The sequence below is a fragment of the Psammomys obesus genome, unplaced genomic scaffold, assembly GCF_907164565.1.
Source record: "Psammomys obesus unplaced genomic scaffold, mPsaObe1.curated_primary_1811, whole genome shotgun sequence".
NCBI lineage: Eukaryota > Metazoa > Chordata > Mammalia > Rodentia > Muridae > Psammomys > Psammomys obesus.
The window spans coordinates 1,026,487-1,044,985 of NW_026596129.1; the positions used below are offsets into that span (position 1 = coordinate 1,026,487).

The 18,499-nt window shown below is 45.4% G+C and overlaps 1 protein-coding gene across 2 annotated transcripts; it reads right to left on the reverse strand.

Moving 5' to 3' along the window:
• Nucleotides 1–1,038: 1,038 nt before the first annotated feature.
• Nucleotides 1,039–17,721, reverse strand: Zfp92 (ZFP92 zinc finger protein). Of its 2 annotated transcripts, XM_055591869.1 has the most exons (6): nt 17,564–17,721; nt 17,103–17,151; nt 8,818–8,883; nt 8,374–8,500; nt 7,297–7,398; nt 1,039–6,940 (listed from the first exon to the last, which is right to left on the reverse strand). In XM_055591869.1, the coding sequence occupies exons 3-6, from the start codon at nt 8,848–8,850 to the stop codon at nt 5,727–5,729; spliced, it is 1,476 nt and encodes a 491-aa protein (XP_055447844.1). In that variant the 5' UTR covers nt 8,851–8,883; nt 17,103–17,151; nt 17,564–17,721; the 3' UTR covers nt 1,039–5,726. The 2 variants fall into 2 exon arrangements, with proteins under 2 accessions (XP_055447844.1, XP_055447846.1); XM_055591871.1 differs by lacking the exon at nt 17,103–17,151.
• Between the last annotated feature and the right edge of the window lie 778 nt (nt 17,722–18,499).

Consider the following 18,499-nt stretch of genomic DNA (forward strand, 5'->3'; position numbering starts at 1 on the left):
GGGATGTTAGGCCCATTCAATTTTGTTTGGTTCTCCCAAACACCTTGAAATTAAGAGGGAAAGTCCAGAAAGTAAGTATTACACAGTTTGCAGTGTGGGTTGTTTGATGTTAAAGGGAAACGATCTTTTAATTTTCTCAATTTCTCTCAAAAGTGGTTATCAAAACTCTGCACTGATAGGAAACAGGAGCAGGCTGGTAACTTGCCATGACCATACTGCTCCCAGAGTGATTACACCTCCTATCGAGGCTTTCTGTTTTCAGTCCTAGCACCCTTTTATTTAAAAGCCTTTGTGAAGAAAGGAGGGGAGAATATTCTGCTGTAACAGGAGTTCAAAGCTGAGCCTGGTGGCACTCCAGAGTTGGAGGCAGGAGAATCACTTGACTCCAGGAGTTCAAAACAAGCTCAGGCAACATAGGGCTGAAAAATTAAACAGCAAAACAGAACCCAAGTAAACAAAACAAACCCCCAAAACTATCAACAACAAAATCCAAGTCATAAAAAAATTCTATAGGCAAACATAAGATAATGCCTCAGTGACTTTTTCTAATAAGAGTTCTTCATTGTGACCCCAAAATACAAACTAAAAATTTAAAATACATAGTTTGAAAGAAAATGTTTGTTCAAACATAGTTGATGAAAATCTGATGTTAAGAACTCTAATTCTTGACAAGAAGACAAACAATTCAATTAAAATGGGCAAGAGATAAACACAATTCTTAAAGGAAACATGAATGGCCAACAAGTACATGCAAAGATGTTCAATGTTTTAGTCATGAAGGAAATGCAAATCAAAATCACAATACTTACCACACACTGGCATGGCCACACTAAGACAGACAAACAAACAAGTGTGGGTGAGGGTGGACTAAACTGGAATGCTAATACAACAGGTATTGCGGATAAGAAATAATGCAACTACCTTGGAAAAGTTTGGCAGTTCTTTCCCAAGTTAAACAATGCGTCACCATATGAACCAGCTATTCCACTCTTATGTACTCAAGGGAAATAAAAACACATTTACACTGGAATGTGCCTACAAATACTCAGAGCAGCTTTATTTGTCTCAAACTGGAAAGAATGTAAATATAATGTAAATATATTATGTAAATATACAGGCATCAACAAGTATTGGAGGCCATGTATACAATGGGATAAATATGAAGTGGATATACACACAAACACCTGAAAACATTTAAAAACTGGCACTGAGAGGCCAGACACATACTGTGGACATCCATTTATACAGAAGTTAATCACTAGTGATAGAACAGCAGTTGTAAGGATAGGGGATAGGGAGGAGCAGAAAGGAGTTATTGGCTAAGATGCTGAGTGCTCACTGACTTGACATCAGGGATTGTTTTAAGGGTATAGACACAATTCATCCACAGTTGCACACTTTAAGCTGTATAAACTCTACCCCCGTCAGTCTTCCAAAAGGCATTAATGCATCAGGAGCCTCCAGATGAATAGCAGGCCTTCATTTCTGTTCTCAGCATTCCCAGGTGGTGGAGAGGGACCAGGCTTAGCTCCGCTGAACACCAAAGGAGGTACTGTTCTCCCAATAAACATGCAAGGCCTTGAACTTGACTTTACTTTCAGTATAAGACCATAAGAATCTGCAGAAGGCAGGCATTGTGGCTCAAACCTGTAATTCCAGCATGTAGGAGGTAGAGACAGGAAAATTAAGAGTCAAAGGCCTGCTTGGGTTATACAGGCTTAAAACAACAGCCTCCAAAGAAACTCCCCTCACAAATAAGTGTCCAGGAGTCTCAGAGAGCCATTGTTTTGTGGAATCACAGATGAATTGGGACTCACAAAATATGAAGCCAGCTAAAAATGGCAAGGCAATTGGGGACTCCTAGGAAAGTGGGTGGAATCCCCCAACTCCTTCTTTTACAGTACCTCTTCACGGTGGCCATCTCTTTGACCATAGTGGCTGGTGAGGTGTTAACTCACACCCCATAGCAGTTCTCCTTTATACTAATTTTTCTTCACTTCATGTTTAGGAAAATTGTTTCTCATCTGGAACCAGCTAGGGTCTGAATTTCTACACATGGCATCCTAGGTACTTCAGACTCTAGACTGAGTTACTGATGCAGAACTGCCTTCAAGAAACCTGTGTGCAATCTGGGCTTCCCTAATACGCTACATCCTCTCCACTCTCTACCAAAGCACTTTTCAGCAACTCCACACACAAACACCTAAAGTCCCTATATTCTACTTCCTGTTTGGAAAGCTGTGAGGGTGGGTGATTCCATGCTGTCTGAAACTTGGTAGCAGAAACAACAACAACAACAACAAAAAAAAAAAACCAACAAACAAACACAGAAACAGAAAGACAGGCATAGTGTGCCTATTAGGAGAGTAATAAGCTTTCTGTTTAGGAACCTGTTAGGCAGGCCTGGTCTCAGAGTTGCAGTATGGGGCCCTGTGAGAAGCCTGTACTGAGTAGACCATGGCAGGCCCTCCCACATGAGAAACAACCCCTCCCTAATAATTCTAGCATCACTCTAAGCTCTTTCTAGCTCAGAATTGATTCTTGCTTGTGACCTTGAATTCACTACCTGTCTGTTTACTTTAATCCTGGGAACAGCCCCTCTCTACTTGGGAGGGGGGCGTTTCCAAGTGACTGTCTTTTCTTTTTAACCAACAAAAATGTTGAAAAAATTCTACCTCATGATAAATTCAGAGAAGTCCATCTATCAGTTTCCTGGAGACACTTGCCAGGACATTCACACAGCACCTGAAAAAGCACCCAAAGTCTTACAAGGCAAATGGTCCAAAAGTAAAGTATATGGAAGTAGGACAGGAAAACAGCAGTTTTGATAGTTTAAGCTTTTACAATCTAGTTGCCTCTCAATACACACAAATGAATGATCAGCCCCATTCCCCATCCAGCACAAGGGATGGAGCATAATTTTCAGGCACAAAATAAGGGAAAGCATAAGTGTTCCTTTGGTTACTCTGACTTTATTCCTGGAGAACTTGTTCTGTTCATTTTACATACCTGATTACCATACCTGAGAGAACTCGCTACTCCTATCTGCCTTGCTGAAAACATCTAGGAACAGGAACTAAAGTAGAAAACTAATAAAGAGATGTGTTGCTATAGATGTAGGCAGCCACTGGGGACTGTGGAGCATTTCAGGGCACTCCACTCTGGAGTGCTCTACATCTCTACCTGTAGACCCCACTTTCTGCTGAAAATGACTACAGATGATCCTTCCTCTTGGGACTTATCCTTGGGTATAGAAGCTGGTGGCTGGCTTGGAGGAGAGGTATCATGCATTCACTTCCTAGAGCCATGGAAATAAACACCCAAGAGCACGTGACAGAGCCTGCACAAGGCCTCTCACTGTAGGCACCTGCTCTGCAAGAGGCTTAGGCCGAGTTTCCTGTATCTGTGCCATCCCTAGCAGAGACTGAACAATTACATCACCAGGAACTTAAAAGATCCTGGTCTTAGTATTTCCTTTCTACTGGGAAACCAAAATGGCTGATACTTTTGACTGCCTCCAGGAGCCACTGAAGCCAACCACTATGTAGTTCTACACTGCTGCCCTTCCCTACACTGTGGCCCGGTAAAAAGCCTGCATCCTGTGAACTAGGGCAGGCCCTCCTATATGGGAAACAACCGCTGCTCAATAATCCTAGCATCACTCTAGGCTTTCTACTCAGACTTGACTCTTGCTTTTGACCTTGAACCCATTACTTGTTGGTTTACTTTAATCTTGGGAACAGCCCTTTTCCACATGAGTGAGCAGTTTCCAAGTAGCTGTCTTTTTTTTTTTTTTTTTTTTTTTGTCCAGCCCACCAGGAGAGCAAGGCTCTTTCACTAGTGCCCAGCAATGGGCTTGGAGTACAGACACAAGGCTGAGCAGGACACATGGCTGCAAGCTCACAAAAAAGCAATCACAATACATAAAAATGGGGATCTACTAGAGGACATGGAGATAAAAGTTACAAACTAGAACTTTACAAAAAATATTTTATATACATAAAGTGTATGTCCATGTGTGTGTGTGCATGTGTGTGTGTGTGTGTGTGTGTGTGTGTGTGTGTGTGTGAAGTTATTCTGTGACCAGGATCTTAATAAGCATCCATGGTTTCCAGGTCTTCCCATACTCTCTTGTCAGGAGGTAATTATCTGTGAACCTCACTCACCTGGCAGGGAGGGTACCTCAGCAATCTCTATCTCTATCACTAACCTGCCCTCAGGCAGCATTTGTGACAAAATCTTTCTTGGCCCTTGGATAGGAAAGGGCTGGAAAGTAGCTTGCTGACCAGGATGCTGAGCTGAGTATACGAAGGGACAGATTTCCCAGGCTTCTGGAGACAGCACAGGTGGAAAAGAACTGCCACAGGTTTCCCTGTAAAACACCTCCTTAGTTCTCAATAAAGTGCCATTTGGCAAGTCATCCAGACTTAAGGGAAGACAAGAATGTAATATCATCACTTGGAGGGCCAGGTTTGCCACCCCACTAATCAGTCACGGGCTGGGAAGGCCCCTTTCTCGTGTCTGAACTTTTCTGGGGGCAGGGGGCAGGAGGCAGGGGGCAGGCTGGAACACATGGTCTTCGGTCTGTTGGGCATATACTCCACCTCTGAGCCACACCATCTGTCTGAGGAATTTTTATAAAGGTAACAACAACAACAATAACAACAACAACAACAACAACAGCAATCTCCATTTTCAACTGTTACCCTCAAACAAAAGAATATTAAAATAATGGCAACCTTAATATTCTAAGAAATGTCCTCTGTCTGAAAGAACTGTCTGGCCACATTCCTTTCAGGTGCCATCTAAGTGCAAATTCAAAACCTGTCATCACTACACAACGGGTTGCCTGAAAGAGATTAACAGACAAACTTTAGGCACTGGGGCAGCAGGTAAGAGCAACACAAAGAGACCAGTATGGCCTTCACTGAGTGGGAAGGGAGGAGACTGAAGCTAGCAGGATGTTGGGGTTGTAAATGCTGTCATGTATTACCTAGACCCTTCTTTTGTGGGGACCAGAGGAAAGGGGCTCCCTTCCCCCCCAAAAAAAGGAGACCCACAGGATCTCTGGGCCTTAACTTCTCTGCAAGTTTGGTACAGACCCTCCAAGCAGCAGCAGGGATCACATACATAGAGTCTAAGTTTTCACATAGGGTCCAGCTAGCGCTCCAGGACTGCAGGTTAATTTTAGAACCCCCTCAATTTATAAACTTTTAATGTAATAAAGTGCGTTCAGTATATTCTACCTGGAAACACAAAAAACCTCTTAAGAGGAGGAAAACCACCTCACATTAAACAAGGGAAAGGACATGGGTCATCTCTCTGTAAACTTCAAGGTAACTGTACTTAGAGTTGGTGGACACTGTTGCTTCCCTCCTAACCACATCAGGCAATTCTCATGTAGATAGGAAAGACCAACTCTGTATTATACAAATCTGCTCACGTGGAGACCCCACTCACACAGGCACTCACACATCCAAGCACACACAGAAGTACCCTGTCTAGGCTCCTCGAGGAGCCATCTTCCTGTGCAATCTCTAGGCATCAATTTTATCATTAAGGACTAGGGAGGGAACTTTCCTTTTCTACCCGTCAGGGAAAGGAGTAGGGCAGACTATACTGGGTGGGGGCTATGTGTGTGCTCGCTGTCATTCTGAATAGCTTTTCTGTTTCACAGTGGGGGAAGGGGCCACCCTGCCATTCTGAGTTGCTGCCGTATTTAGGCCTCAAGGTGAAGATGGACCCTGGGCCTTTTCATCATACAGGAAAACCTCACTGTTTTCACTGTCGCTTCCCTCTTCGGGCTGGGCTTCTAGATGTTGGCTCAACAGTGACTTCTCCTCCAAAGCTGACATGCTCCCTGTAAAAGGCTTCTGTTTCTTGTCGTCTTCATCATCGTGGATGCGCAAGTGGCGACACAGCAGCAACTTGTTCTCAAACACCTGGCTGCAGCGCTCACACACTTGGGGCTTCTCATTGGTGTCGACAGGTTGGGGGTCAGCCGAGCTGCCTTCCCCTGCCTCCTGGGGCTGCGGCCCTCGGGACGCCCACCGATGCTCCAGATGCATGCATCCACGCCTGAGCTCCTTGCCTCGACCGCCAAGCTGCACCCCGCCATGAACCACCTGGTGCTTGAAGAGGTTGGCCCGGCGACCAAAGGCCCGGCCGCATTCGCTGCACTTGTAGGGCTTCTCACCACTGTGCACCCGCTGGTGTTGGCTGAGCCCCGAGTGGCCGCGGAAAGCCTTGCCGCACTCACGGCAGGCAAAGGGCTTGTCGTTGCGGTGGCTGCGCCGGTGGTGGATGAGCTGCGAGATAGCCTTGTGGGCCTTGCCACACTCCTGGCAGACATAGGGCTTCCGGCTGCTGTGGATGCGCTGATGCTCGATGAGGTTGGAGCTTCGGCTGAACGACTTGCCACACTCCCCACACTCGTAAGGCCGCTCACCACTGTGAATGCGTGCATGCTCAAGCAGGGCAAAGTTGCGCCGGAACACCTTCCCGCACAAGTGGCACACGAATGGCATTTCGCTGCTGTGGATGATCTGGTGCTTGACGAGGTTGGAGCTGCGCGTGAAGGTCTTGCCACACTCTCCACATTCATAGGGCTTGTCGCCGCTGTGGATACGCTGATGCTCCAGCAGTGCCCAGTTACGCCGGAACAGCTTCCCGCACTCGCTGCACTCATAAGGTTTTTCATGGCTGTGGACAATCCGGTGCTTGATGAGATTGAAGCTGCGGCTGAAGGATTTTCCACACTGCTGACACAGATACCGCTTCTCAGCGATTCTGGAGTGCTGATACCTTAGCATTGGATTTGGCCTGAAGTCGTGAGGACGCCTTTGCAATGAGGATCCTGAGGTGTCTCCAAGGAGACCTCTTCCAAAAAGTTTTGGCTTGGAAGTCGAAGTCTTGCTCTTTATCCCATTCCCTGTAATGCCTGTAATGACACAGTCACAAACAGTGTCACTTCCCTGGGGCTCCTTTGGAGCATTTTCCTCCTTTTCATCTCCCCATCAAGGAACTGGGGAGTGGGAGAGGTTAAAACACTATCAGACAGGCAGAAGGGACTACAGAAAGAGGATATTCTGGAAAGTGGGGTGGAGCTAGTGGGAAACACAGTGCAGATGGTCTCTTTTCATCCAGTTCCAGCAAGGAAGGGAGTGGAACACTGGGGAGACTGACTTCACTAAAGAGGACTTCTTACTCTAAGTTTCAGTTCACATCACTTTCCTCAGGCCAGCGCTTACTTTTTACCCTCGACACTAGCCATCTGGCTGAGGGGGTCTTGCTTACCAGTACAGGATCCTGCTGCAGTCCCCATTCTGCCCTCTGTAATCCAGGGCTTCTCCCCTCGTTCCAGCTGGGATACCAGGTTAGGCTTGGAGATAGCAAATCCTGTTGATAGAAATGAAGATAATCATCACCTGTCTAGCTAAGGACAGAATAATACTTAAACAGAGCTCAGCCTCTGTCTTCAGTCAGCAAAGAATTCACCAGAAAGTATACCCTAGTTATGTGCTTGGAAGCAGCACGTTTCTCTACTAAACTCAAGTGAGAATTCCTGATGTCTTCTGGGAAGATATGTCCACAGCTTTCTCTTGATGGTCAGAGAGGACCCAGGGAAAGAACCAGTTCCTCTCCAAGGAGTCAGATGATAGGCGTGGTCACAGAGCCATCTAAGCTAGGAAGATGGCAGCAAAAAGTAAGGCCCCAGCGTAGATAATGTTCACTAGAAGAAGAAGTTGGGACAGATTACTCCTGTCACTCACTTCTTAGTGCTTTTGAGTACATCCATAAAGCTTGAGAATGGTGGTTTTGTCTGGAATTGGCAAGATGGACATCCTCTTGTACATGCACAAAGATAAGAGAATGGACAGTGTTGAAGTAAGGAAAGAATAGCTGGCAGGAACTTGCCCCAGCTTCTGCCTACATTTCTCCAGGCTTAGAACCAAGTGCACTGACTAGTCCTAGTATGGGGCCTCAGGGCCAGTGTAGATGGAAGACGTTGTTAACTTTTATGAAGCAGGTTGAATGTCAAATACATCTGTAAAAATGAGTCTAAAACACTGCAAGTAAATATTCCAGTGTAATTGATGTCTATTTTTCAATAAAAAATATTTTGGCAATCTATGATTTTAAATGCAAAATGATTCTGACAGGTTGTTAACTGATTTTATGCTGAGCATTCAAAACCCCAAACTCTTTAGAAGAACACCTTTTTGATAGCATAGCTGCAAGGTATGTATGGGTCAGATAAAGAAATGTAAGTATTCTTGGATTCATAGTAATCAACAAGCAAGAAAATTCAGAACTGGAGTCCAGAGACAAAGCAGGTAGGACTGAGTATGAGTATATGCTAGGGTAACTTACCCACTGACACCAAATGGCTGTAGTTCTCCAGCATCACCTGTTTGTAGAGGTTCCTCTGTTTGAGATCCAGAAGCTTCCATTCTGTCTTTGTAAAGTACACAGACACATCCTCAAAAGATACTGACACCTAAAATAAGCCATTTATGTGTTAGGGAATTAAATTCCAGGTTAAGCTTAGGTGCAAACAATGAAACATGGGATCTCATTGTCCCAAGAGAGTTCAACAGTAAGGAGAGACTTGGCAGCAAGAATCCTATCCCAGGAAAGAGGAACAGACAGACATGGAAACCCTAGCAAAGGGAACTCTGAAGAGCAGCATTCTGCAGGGGTTAGGGGCAGCAAAGCTTTCTCTTGGCCTGAAAGGTCCAGGATCCATGCATAGCAGCAGATGGAAACTGCTCAGGGAAAATTCTGGGACAGTGAAGAAGAGGCTAACTAATTTACCTTGGGCTTTGCCCTCAGAAGAATGGCAGCCATAGTCAGGACTCCAACCGCAGCACAGCTGAAAGGCTGAGAGAAATGTAAAGAAGCACAGTGAAATCAGATTGTCCTGGTGCAGTCTGTGGCTGCCCAAAAGCCAACCTCGGCTTGCTTCAAAACCCGATTTATTTTTCCTGTCAAATATTAGCAAGGCAAGACTGTGGTATGTGTGTGTGAGAGTGAGATAGGTTGCAAAGAAAGGGTGTATTTCGTCTCCAGGAGCCCACAGGCTCAGTACCTGCAACCTCCTTGCAGAAAGAAGCAATGGTCTCTCTCACTCTGAATGCTTCACCCTAGGCCGCTGATCATACCTTTCTTACAGCTTGATGGGGTCACTGGAACAAAGTACCACATGCTAGAGGGGTCTTAAAAACACACATGCATATTTTCTCCCAGTTGTGCAGGCTGGAAGCCTGAGGTCTGGTTTATCCTTCCTCCCTTCTGAAGGCTGCTTCTTTTTGCCTCCATCAGCCATCAGGTGGTATCCAGTGATCCTTAACTTGGAGCTGCATCCTTCCAATCTTTGCCTGAATCTTCACATGGCTGTTTTCTCCATGTGCTCTTGGATCCAAATTTCCCTTTGTCTTACATGACACTACTTGGAGATATATCCTCACTTTAACCTTACTTACATCCACAAAAACCTACTTCTAAGTAAAGGTCTCTTCCCAGGCAGTTGGGGATGGGACATCAAGCTATCATTTTTAGAGACACAATGCAATTCAGCCCTCAACACATTCCCAAACTTAGTTTCCAGGTTTTCTAGCTCCCATTCAGTGGGCCAAGATTCAGGGATCACTAGTTTTGCACACATGCCTGGGACCACTGACCAGCCTTCCAAAAGAGCCTGCCTATGCTTTCTCTTTGTCATTACCTTCTTTTTAAAAATTATTTTTTATTTTATTTTGACTGCATGTATGTCTAAGTACGATGTGTATGTCCTGTGCCTGAGGAAGCCAGAAGAGGGTGTCAGGTCACCTGGGACTGGAATTATAGATGGTTGTTAGCCACCATGTGGGTGCTGGGAATCAATCCCCGATCATCTGAAAGAGCAGCCAGTGTTCTAAACCACTAAGCCATCTCCCTACCCTCTCTCAACTTTTTTCTTTTCTTAAATCTCTTTCTTCTGCCCATAATCCTATCCCTTCAACTTTCCAGACATTCCTGGATGCTGTGTTTATGGTTCCTCTTCCTTTAGTGTTTGGTCCATGTTAAAAAAAAAAAAAACACTCCAAGCACACACATACAACCTCCAGGTTCAGAGTGAGAGTTGTTAGTGAGTAGAAAGAAAAGAGTAGGCCATTGTGAGGCACAGAAGTGGGATCTACTAGACATGTGTATGGGCTCTGCAAAGAGGTGAGTGTCAGGCTGTGAGTGGCAATGTGGTTGCAAGGGCACATAGGCAATAAAAGGCCCAGGACATATGGCCTCTGCCTCATTGGTGTTCGTGTTGCCAAGAATTGAGACAACAGACACAAGCAGTGAGACTGCAGGGAGTTGGTTCTCATGCCAAGGACTTTAGGGTTGACAGAGTAGACAAAGGTAACTTATGTAGAAACTAGTTAGGCAAATGACCATTTACTTCAAGAATGCTATTATCAGACATGAAACTGACAACATGAAAGTCCTGAGTGGAGCAACAGAGAAAGCAGAAAGAAGTCCAGAGGGCCAATGGGACAAAAGAGTTTTCATTATGGTCTGATGGGTGACTACAGTTTTTTTTCCCAATGATAAGGTCACAGGAGAGATGAAGAGGGGATAGAGTACGGGGAGGACAAGGACAGCCACATATTTACACAGCTTTTAAGTTGCCCTCGGGACCCATAAGTTAACAATGACTAATTATAAGTTTGTGTTTCTGATGAAATTTCTGTAAATCACACCAAAGATCATTTAAGGGACTGGAGAGATGGCTCACTGGTTCAGAGGATTTGATGCTCTTCCAGAGGATCTGAGTTCAGTTCCTGGCACCCACATCAGGTATCTCAATCCACCTACAACTCCAGCTACAGGTATCTGCAAACTAGTATCATGTATGGAATACTTTTCTGTGGGTGATAAGAGACTTAGTCCTAAGATGTTGGTATGAAGAACAGAATCATCAAAGTCACTGGAGATGATGGAGACTGTGAGGTGCCTACCAGAGGATGGGGCAGGAGTAATCACCAGTGTTCACATGTTGGGTGGATAGCAGCACTGAGACACAGAAGAAAATATTCTTTTAAAAAAGGTTCATATTGAAACAGTTGAGAAAAATGATATACTGCTCAGTTTAAGATAGTCCATGAACAAACAACAACAATAAAGTAAATAAGGCAAGATGGTGACCACTGCTAAACCTGAGCTTCACCATTCTCTTTCTGTCTGCCAGTACACTTGACCATGTTTTCTATAGTTTTTGTATGGAAGATATAGAAAGGCCCAAGTATTATCATTATTATCATCTCTATCCTCAGGGAAGTGATATTGGGAGGGGCATGAGTTGCGTTTTTCTTTGCTGTGACAAAATAGCTGATGAACACAACCTAAGAGGTTATTTTCACCCACAATTTGATGGTATATTGTCCATCACAGAGGGAAAGGCATGGTAGCAAGTGCCTAAGGTAGCTGATTATTTGTGTCCCCACCCAGAAAACAGAATTGTAGTTCTGAGTTCAGTTTATCTTTTTTCCTGTAAAAATGCTTTTAAATTTAAATGTGTGTATGTGTGTTTATGTGGCAGAATGTGTACCTGAGTACAATTGCCTAGAGATGACCCCCCTGGTGCTGGCATTACAGGCTGTTGTGAACTACTAGATATGGGTTCTGGGAAGTGGACTTGGGTCCTCTGGATAAAGAGGAAGTACTCCTAAGTGCTGAGCCATCTTTCTAGCTCCTCTTTTCTCCCTTTGTATTCAGTTCAGAACTCTAGCTCATGGGACAGTACCACCTATATTTAGGGTGAGCTCTCACTCCTTGGTTAAGTCTCTGTGGAAATATCCCCATAGACATGCCCAGAAGTCTGTTAGGTAATTCCAAATCTAGTCCACTTGACAATGAAAATGAACCAGCACAAGTGGCAATGGAACCTTTAGGAAATGCAGCTTACTGGGACGTCTTTATGTCATTGTCAGAATGCTGTCAAAATGGATAGTGGAGTTCTGGTCTCTTCTTTTTTCTTCTTTGTGATACTGAGAGTGGTTTTGCTCTACCACATTGATGTGCTCTGCCACAGGTCCAAAGCCATGGCATAGATTAGCAAGATGAAAGCTCCAAACCTGTAAGCCAAAGCGACCCTTTAGGGATGAAAGCATCCCTAAAGCTGACTGTATCAAGCTTTTTCTTACTGTAATATGAAGCTGAATAACAATGTTCAAAAGAAAAAAAGAACTGTAGAAACCATTTGAATAGGGCCAGGAAATGGTTCATTAATAATATACTTGTCTTCCAAGCATGAGAATTTGAGTTTCATATCCAAAACCTATGCAAAGAAGCTAGGCCTGGGACTGGAGGGATGGTTCAATAGGTAAGAGACCTTTGCTCTTCTATGGGACCCAAGGTTGATTGGTCCATCACCTACATGTTGTCTCACAACCATCTGTACTTCCAGTTCCAGGAAATGTGGTGCCAACTTCTGACCTCTGAAGGTACCAGGCATTCACATAGTATGCACATGCACACAGAACATTCACACATGTAAAATAATTAAACCTCTAAAAGTAGAAAATCTGAGCTGATGGTATACTTTTATAATCCCAGTGCTGGGGAACTGTGGACAGGAGACTCCTGGGGCTCACTGGTCAGTCAGCCTAGCCAACTAGGCGAGCTCCCAGCTAACGGAGAAATATTTCAAAAAACAAAGTGAATGGCTCCAAAGGAATGCATCTGAGGTACTTCTGCCCTTTACACGGACATGCGCACATGTGTCTGCACACACAGGAACACACACAAACCCCATTTGTGGCTGGGGAGATGGCTCAACAGGGAGACAGTTCAAGTGTCAAGTGAATGCCAACTGGATGTGGTGGCTCATTTGTAATCCCAGTACACAGGAAACAGAGATAGAGGATCCTTGGAGCAAGCTAAGTAGCTACACTAAGTGTAAGTAACTACACTAATCCAGTTGGCCAGCCCTGCATGTATAAGAGACCCATATATAAGGTCTCTCAATATATAAGGTGGAGAGTGGTGAAAGAGGACACTTACTGTCTACTCCTGGCCTCCATATATAGCTACACACATACATGTGCACTGGCATGTCCTCCAATATCAAAACATACATACACACAATTCTTACTCTCCTCCAACACCAGCAAAACAAATCCATTTCAATGGATACTCAGTAGTTAAACACAGTTACCACCTGAGCATGCAATTCCAATCCTGAGGGTGTACTCAAAATGATTTTAAAAACAGGTGTTTACATAAAAACCTATACACCCACATTCATAGCAGTCATACTAGACAAAAGGCAGAAACTGCCTACATACCCATCAACACACAAATGGATAAACAAAATGTGGTATACAAAAACAATGGAGTATTATTTGGTTGTAAAAGGAAGGAAATTCTGATGTATTCTACAACATAGATGAACCCTGCAGATATTTTGCTAAGTTAAAAATGTCAGAATTGTACACAAATGACCACATATTGTATAATTCCATTTATATGATGTAACATGGCATTTCACAAGAGCTGCCTTGACCTAGTTTTTAGTTGTGGCTGAAATCTTTGTCTTTTATAGACAGTTTGCTAAACCTCCATTCCTATTGTCTTATATTAAGGTCCCAGTCTCTTGGGTCACTAAATACCCAACCCATCTGCTTCCTATCAGGTTCTCAATTGGACTAGCTCCCACAAAACTAGGGGGCTCCTACCAGTTAACCCACAGGGAACTGGCCCAATTCCTGTTGTGTACAAGATATCCTAACAGTTTCCCTGTCCTAAATGCATCTCCCTGTGGTCCCACATGGCTGTTTTCTCTCCTTCAGGGGTGTCAAAAAGAGAATTCTTGCTGCCTTTAATTTGTGACAATGCCAATGAGTAGTGAACCACCATCCTCCTAATCTTTATAAAATACAATGAGTCCAAAACAGGCACATTCATAGCCAGAAAGCTGGGCTGAGAAACCAGATATAAAGAATGACTTAGTGGATTCAGGGTTTTCCTCACTGAAATGAAAAAGTTCAATGAAAAAGCTCCAGAACTAGATATAGGTAGGGCTGGGCAGCACAGTGAAAGCACCGAACGTCACTGAATTGTTTCTTTTAAAATAGTGCTTTTAATTAAAAAAGCATTTTATAATTTTATGTCTATGGGTGTTTTGCCTGTATGCATGTCTGTATATCAGAGTCCAGAGCCCCCACAGAGTCCAGAAGTGGTTATTGAATCCCCTGGAATTGCAGTTATAGATGGTTGTGAGCTGCCATGTGGTGCTGGGACTGGAATTCAGGTCCTCTGAAAGTGCAACAAGTGCACTTAACTTCAGAGCCATCTTTTCAGCCCTACAAATGGTATCCTTTACGTTAAATGACTCCTGACTCGTTAAAAAAAAAAAGGAGGGAAAGGAGATTGGGGAGACGGTTCAGATGATACAGTGCTTACTTAGTAAGCAGGAGGACCTGAGGTAGACAGCAATTGATACAGTAAGACTTCCCCAAATTGACATCCAGCCTCGGTTTATAGACACGCACATGAAAATATACACATGTACAGACAAAAAAGGAAAGAAGATGCCCACAGGCCACATGTGCATTTCATTATGGGAACTCTGCAACACTAAAGGGTTGTGGAGAAGATGACCCAAATTTACAAGTGTTTTGGATTAAAATTATTGTTTTTATAAACAGCATTATCCAGGGAGATGCCTCAACAGGTAAAACTGTTAGCCATGCAAGCCTGACAACCTGGATTTAATTCCTGGAACCCATATTTTAAACAAACAAAACAAATGATGGTTTGAAGCTGTAAGGTCAGCATTCACAAGGTAAAATGGGAGATAGAGACAGGAGAACTGTCTGCTAGCATGGGGGCCAGCCTAGCCTGGATTATGCAGCTTGGCACAAACAAGAAAGATTCACCTTCAGCAAGATGGTAGGTGAAACTGACTTCCCAAATTTGTCCTCTGATCTTGTGTGCATCATGGTGCGTTCTGTCACACACACACACACACACCAAACAAAAACAACATAAATTTGCTACCATAACGGTACTGCAATGACACTATTCATTTCAGAAAAGTCAGAAGCAAGTGGCAGCTTATTCCTTCCCACATTTGAGGAGGTACACTGCTGTTATGTCACCCTAGAGCCAGGCCCATGGACAGGATTTTACCTGTGGAAGGATAGGCTCATTAGAAGTGACTGTCACACAGGAGGATATACAGCAGTGTCTGTCCTTGAGACCTACTCACTGAAAGTCAGTCATGATTTCAGCTCTTGCAGAGACATAGCGAACTCTGTCCTCAGGAGGATCCCAGGTAACCTAGGTAGCTCCAGTCTTCTGGATGGTCGCGCTATTCTCTCTCTCTCTCTCTCTCTCTCTCTCTCTCTCTCTCTCTCTCTGTGCGTGTGCGTGTGCGTGTGTGTGTGTGTAAGCATCTGGAAGAAGCCTGGTGGAACTGAAGAACATCTTCTTCCCACTGGACTGGCTATCCTTGTCAGCCTCCAGAACACAGGGTAATCTGAAGGGTGATGCTAAGCCTGGAAGCTCAGATTTATTCCCATATAAGCTTTGGCCTGCCTGAGGCATATCCAGTAGATTTGGTATCAGGGCAAGCACATGGGAAATAGATCATCCTGTACATCCAGCAACCCCATTCCACTAGGCTTTGGAAGGGGTCTTGAGCACAGGCCAGCAGTGGCTCCCCTCATCCCTGCTTTCATGGAGCAGGAGCAGAGGGGGGTGAAAAGGTGAAGGCTATCTACTGCAGGGAAGCCTGGCAGAGATAAAGGACCTGTGGCTCTCAGACCTACAGGCAACCACCAGGTGGGGCACTTCCCCCAAAGAAACCAGAAACACACCAAATAAACAGCAAAGACGACATTCTGAATCCTCCTTAGTCACATCACAAGGGGAATTTGGGCCCTTTCATTCACAAGGAGGGTTATGAAGGTTAACTTTCCCTAGGGTCTAGCCGCTTTAGAGCCCCAACTACCTCTTCTCAGCTCACCTGCTGCTCCTGCTGTGAGGCTTTAGTTACCTGCCTTACTCCCCACTGGGTAGAATGGCCAGATAGGGACAGCTGAGGAGCCTGGCCTGCCAAAGCCCTTATGGAACTCCCCTGCAGCTACGGGTTGAGTTCCAGGAGGAGGAAGAGGGGGCAGTTAGACATAGGACCACCAGCCATGGATGCTTGCTGAGGGATCCTCTGAACAGGTGGCTCAGATCCTGACCTTTTCTGTCCACAGTCTTATCCAGACTGTCAGAATAAACTCACAAGCCTATTTGACCCCTCCTTTCCCTAATCCCCAAGACCCCCCAGCTGCAGTCAAACTGGGCACAGAGCTCAGCCTCACATGAGTCAGAGCACTCTTACCTCAGGGCCTTGGTACCAGCTATTCCTTCTTCCTAGAATATTCTTCCAAAACAAAACCATGTGGCTTATTCTTTCATCACCTTCAAGTTTAAGGAGAAATCTTGCCTTTGAAAACACAGGCCTTTTCTAGTCACAGCACGTAAACTTGTAACTGGGTCTCTGAAAAAAGTTCAGCTCTTACTCTCTTTCATTCAACCTATGTAGTTACCATTTTAAAATGTTTATGACTTATAGTCTGTGTTCTGTCACTAGAACTGCAGCAGTAGAGGAGAGGATTTTTGCCATCTTCTTTGATCGGTCTCAGAGAAGTCTGTAACAACCTGGCTATAGTGGGTCTTGGCAGATCCTTGTTAGATGGAACTAGTCATAACTAACATTTCAGGGAAGCACTGGGCACAATCCTCCGTTCAGCTCAGCTATGATCACCCCCTCACCCCGTTTCCCACCTTTCACTTTACCTTACCTTCCTAGGCATTGGCTTGGCTAAGCTTATTGCTCTTCCCTGGAATTCTGGAAGCACAATGGACAGTGGTCAGCTAAGTGAAAAGGCACAGCCATTGACTTCTGAGAGCCAGAGGTTTTGACGTTCTGTTTCAGTCTGGGGCTCTCAGGGCTTGTGCCTGTGGGCTGTTGGCCAGGTGCCCCTGGGTAACACTACCTCAAAATTCGAGTCTGTCCAGAGTTCCCACATCTAGAGTTCCCACACCTACAGGTGCAAAATCCAAATTACCTGGGAAGATCAGCTGTACAGTGCTCTGTGCCAGCCCCAGTATTAGTGTCTGAAAATCAGGAGAGAAACATGAAAACAAGGCTTCAGCTCCCCAGAGCCCAGCCCAGGCAGATTCTTCTTCCTTCCCCAGGCTCTAGAAAGGGGCATCCCCCAGGGTCCCTGCCCAGCTCTTCCACAGCAGGCCCATTTCCCAGAAAATCCCCAAACATAGCCATTACCACTCCTCCTTCCATCCCCTAGCCACCTGTGCCCTTCCTTCCGCACTCCTGTTGAGATAGGCCAGACCGCTGAGCGCCTCCCTTCTCCTGCCTGCCTGAGTACCTGCAGTCTAGGCAGCTTTGGCCTCCTCTCTGCACCCCTACATCAGGCAGAAAGCCGAGGCCAAGGATGCTGCCTCCGAGAAGCTCTCCAGGGAGGCTTCCCAAAGAGGCTCAGAGCTCTCAGACAGTTTTTGACCTCACCTCTGTTCAGGAGATTCGTCCTGTGTGGTGGTCCGTCTTCTAGGTCCGAGACTGATGCGGAGGAGCGGAGGAGGAGCGGAGGAGGAGCGGAGGAGGAGCGGAGGAACTGAGGAGCTGAGGAGCTGAGGAGCTGAGGCGCTGAGGAGAGGGGAGTAATAAGCAGGAGGGGCTGAGGCGGGGGCGAAGGCGGCGTGGGAACAGGGCGCAAGGTGGGACATTGAGCATGCGCGGCCCTGCGGGCGGGCGACTCGGCAGGCTCCCGCCCCACTCAGGCTTCTGATCTTGCTCCCTTCCCACCGGGGACACTTCCGTTTTTTTGACTGGGCTGCTCTGAAGCAGTCGGGTTGTAATGGTCACCATATCATAGTCCTGAAGCAGATAGGGAGTACCCCCCAGTCCCAGTGACCCCACATCATTGGTGAAGCACCGCCCATGGATCAGACCATGGAGCATTGCATGCAGACATGCATGCATACATCCATCCATTTATTTCTCTAGCATTAAGTGGCCAGACCATGGTCTCCTAGTAAAGAACCATTCCTGTGAGCCAGAAGGGCAACCAAGGATCAGAAAGGGAGCATTGGGTATGAAGGGGGGACTTAGGATATGGCAAGGTAGAGACAAAGAGGAAAGAGAAGTGCAAGAAGTGGTAGTGACCTACTGAACACATCAAGGTCTTTTTGTCAGGTTATGTTATGTGTTCAGCAAGCCAGCACCCCAGAGTAGGCATTAGGGTTACCATTTTCTCATTGATCACCATCCATATGGTGGAAGCAATATGGAAACCCAAGGGCTGGACTTGTACACTTTTCTCTGGAAAGTTATGACATCTCCTAAGAAGTCAGTATGAAAAAGAGTAAAAGATAAAGAATAAGGAAAATCAGTCATATTGCTGGTCCTACCATTGTCTCCCAACCCTGGCTGCTGGGAACTGAG

Bases quoted from the DNA above. Each gene is read 5' to 3' on its own strand.
- Zfp92 (XM_055591871.1), bottom strand. From the start codon at position 8,850: ATGGCTGCCATTCTTCTGAGGGCAAAGCCCAAG. The intron at 8,501-8,817 runs GTAAATTAGTTA...GGCTTATTTTAG, and splicing joins TTCTGAGGGCAAAGCCCAAG to GTGTCAGTATCTTTTGAGGA. The intron at 7,399-8,373 runs GTAAGTTACCCT...TTCTATCAACAG, and splicing joins CAGCCATTTGGTGTCAGTGG to GATTTGCTATCTCCAAGCCT.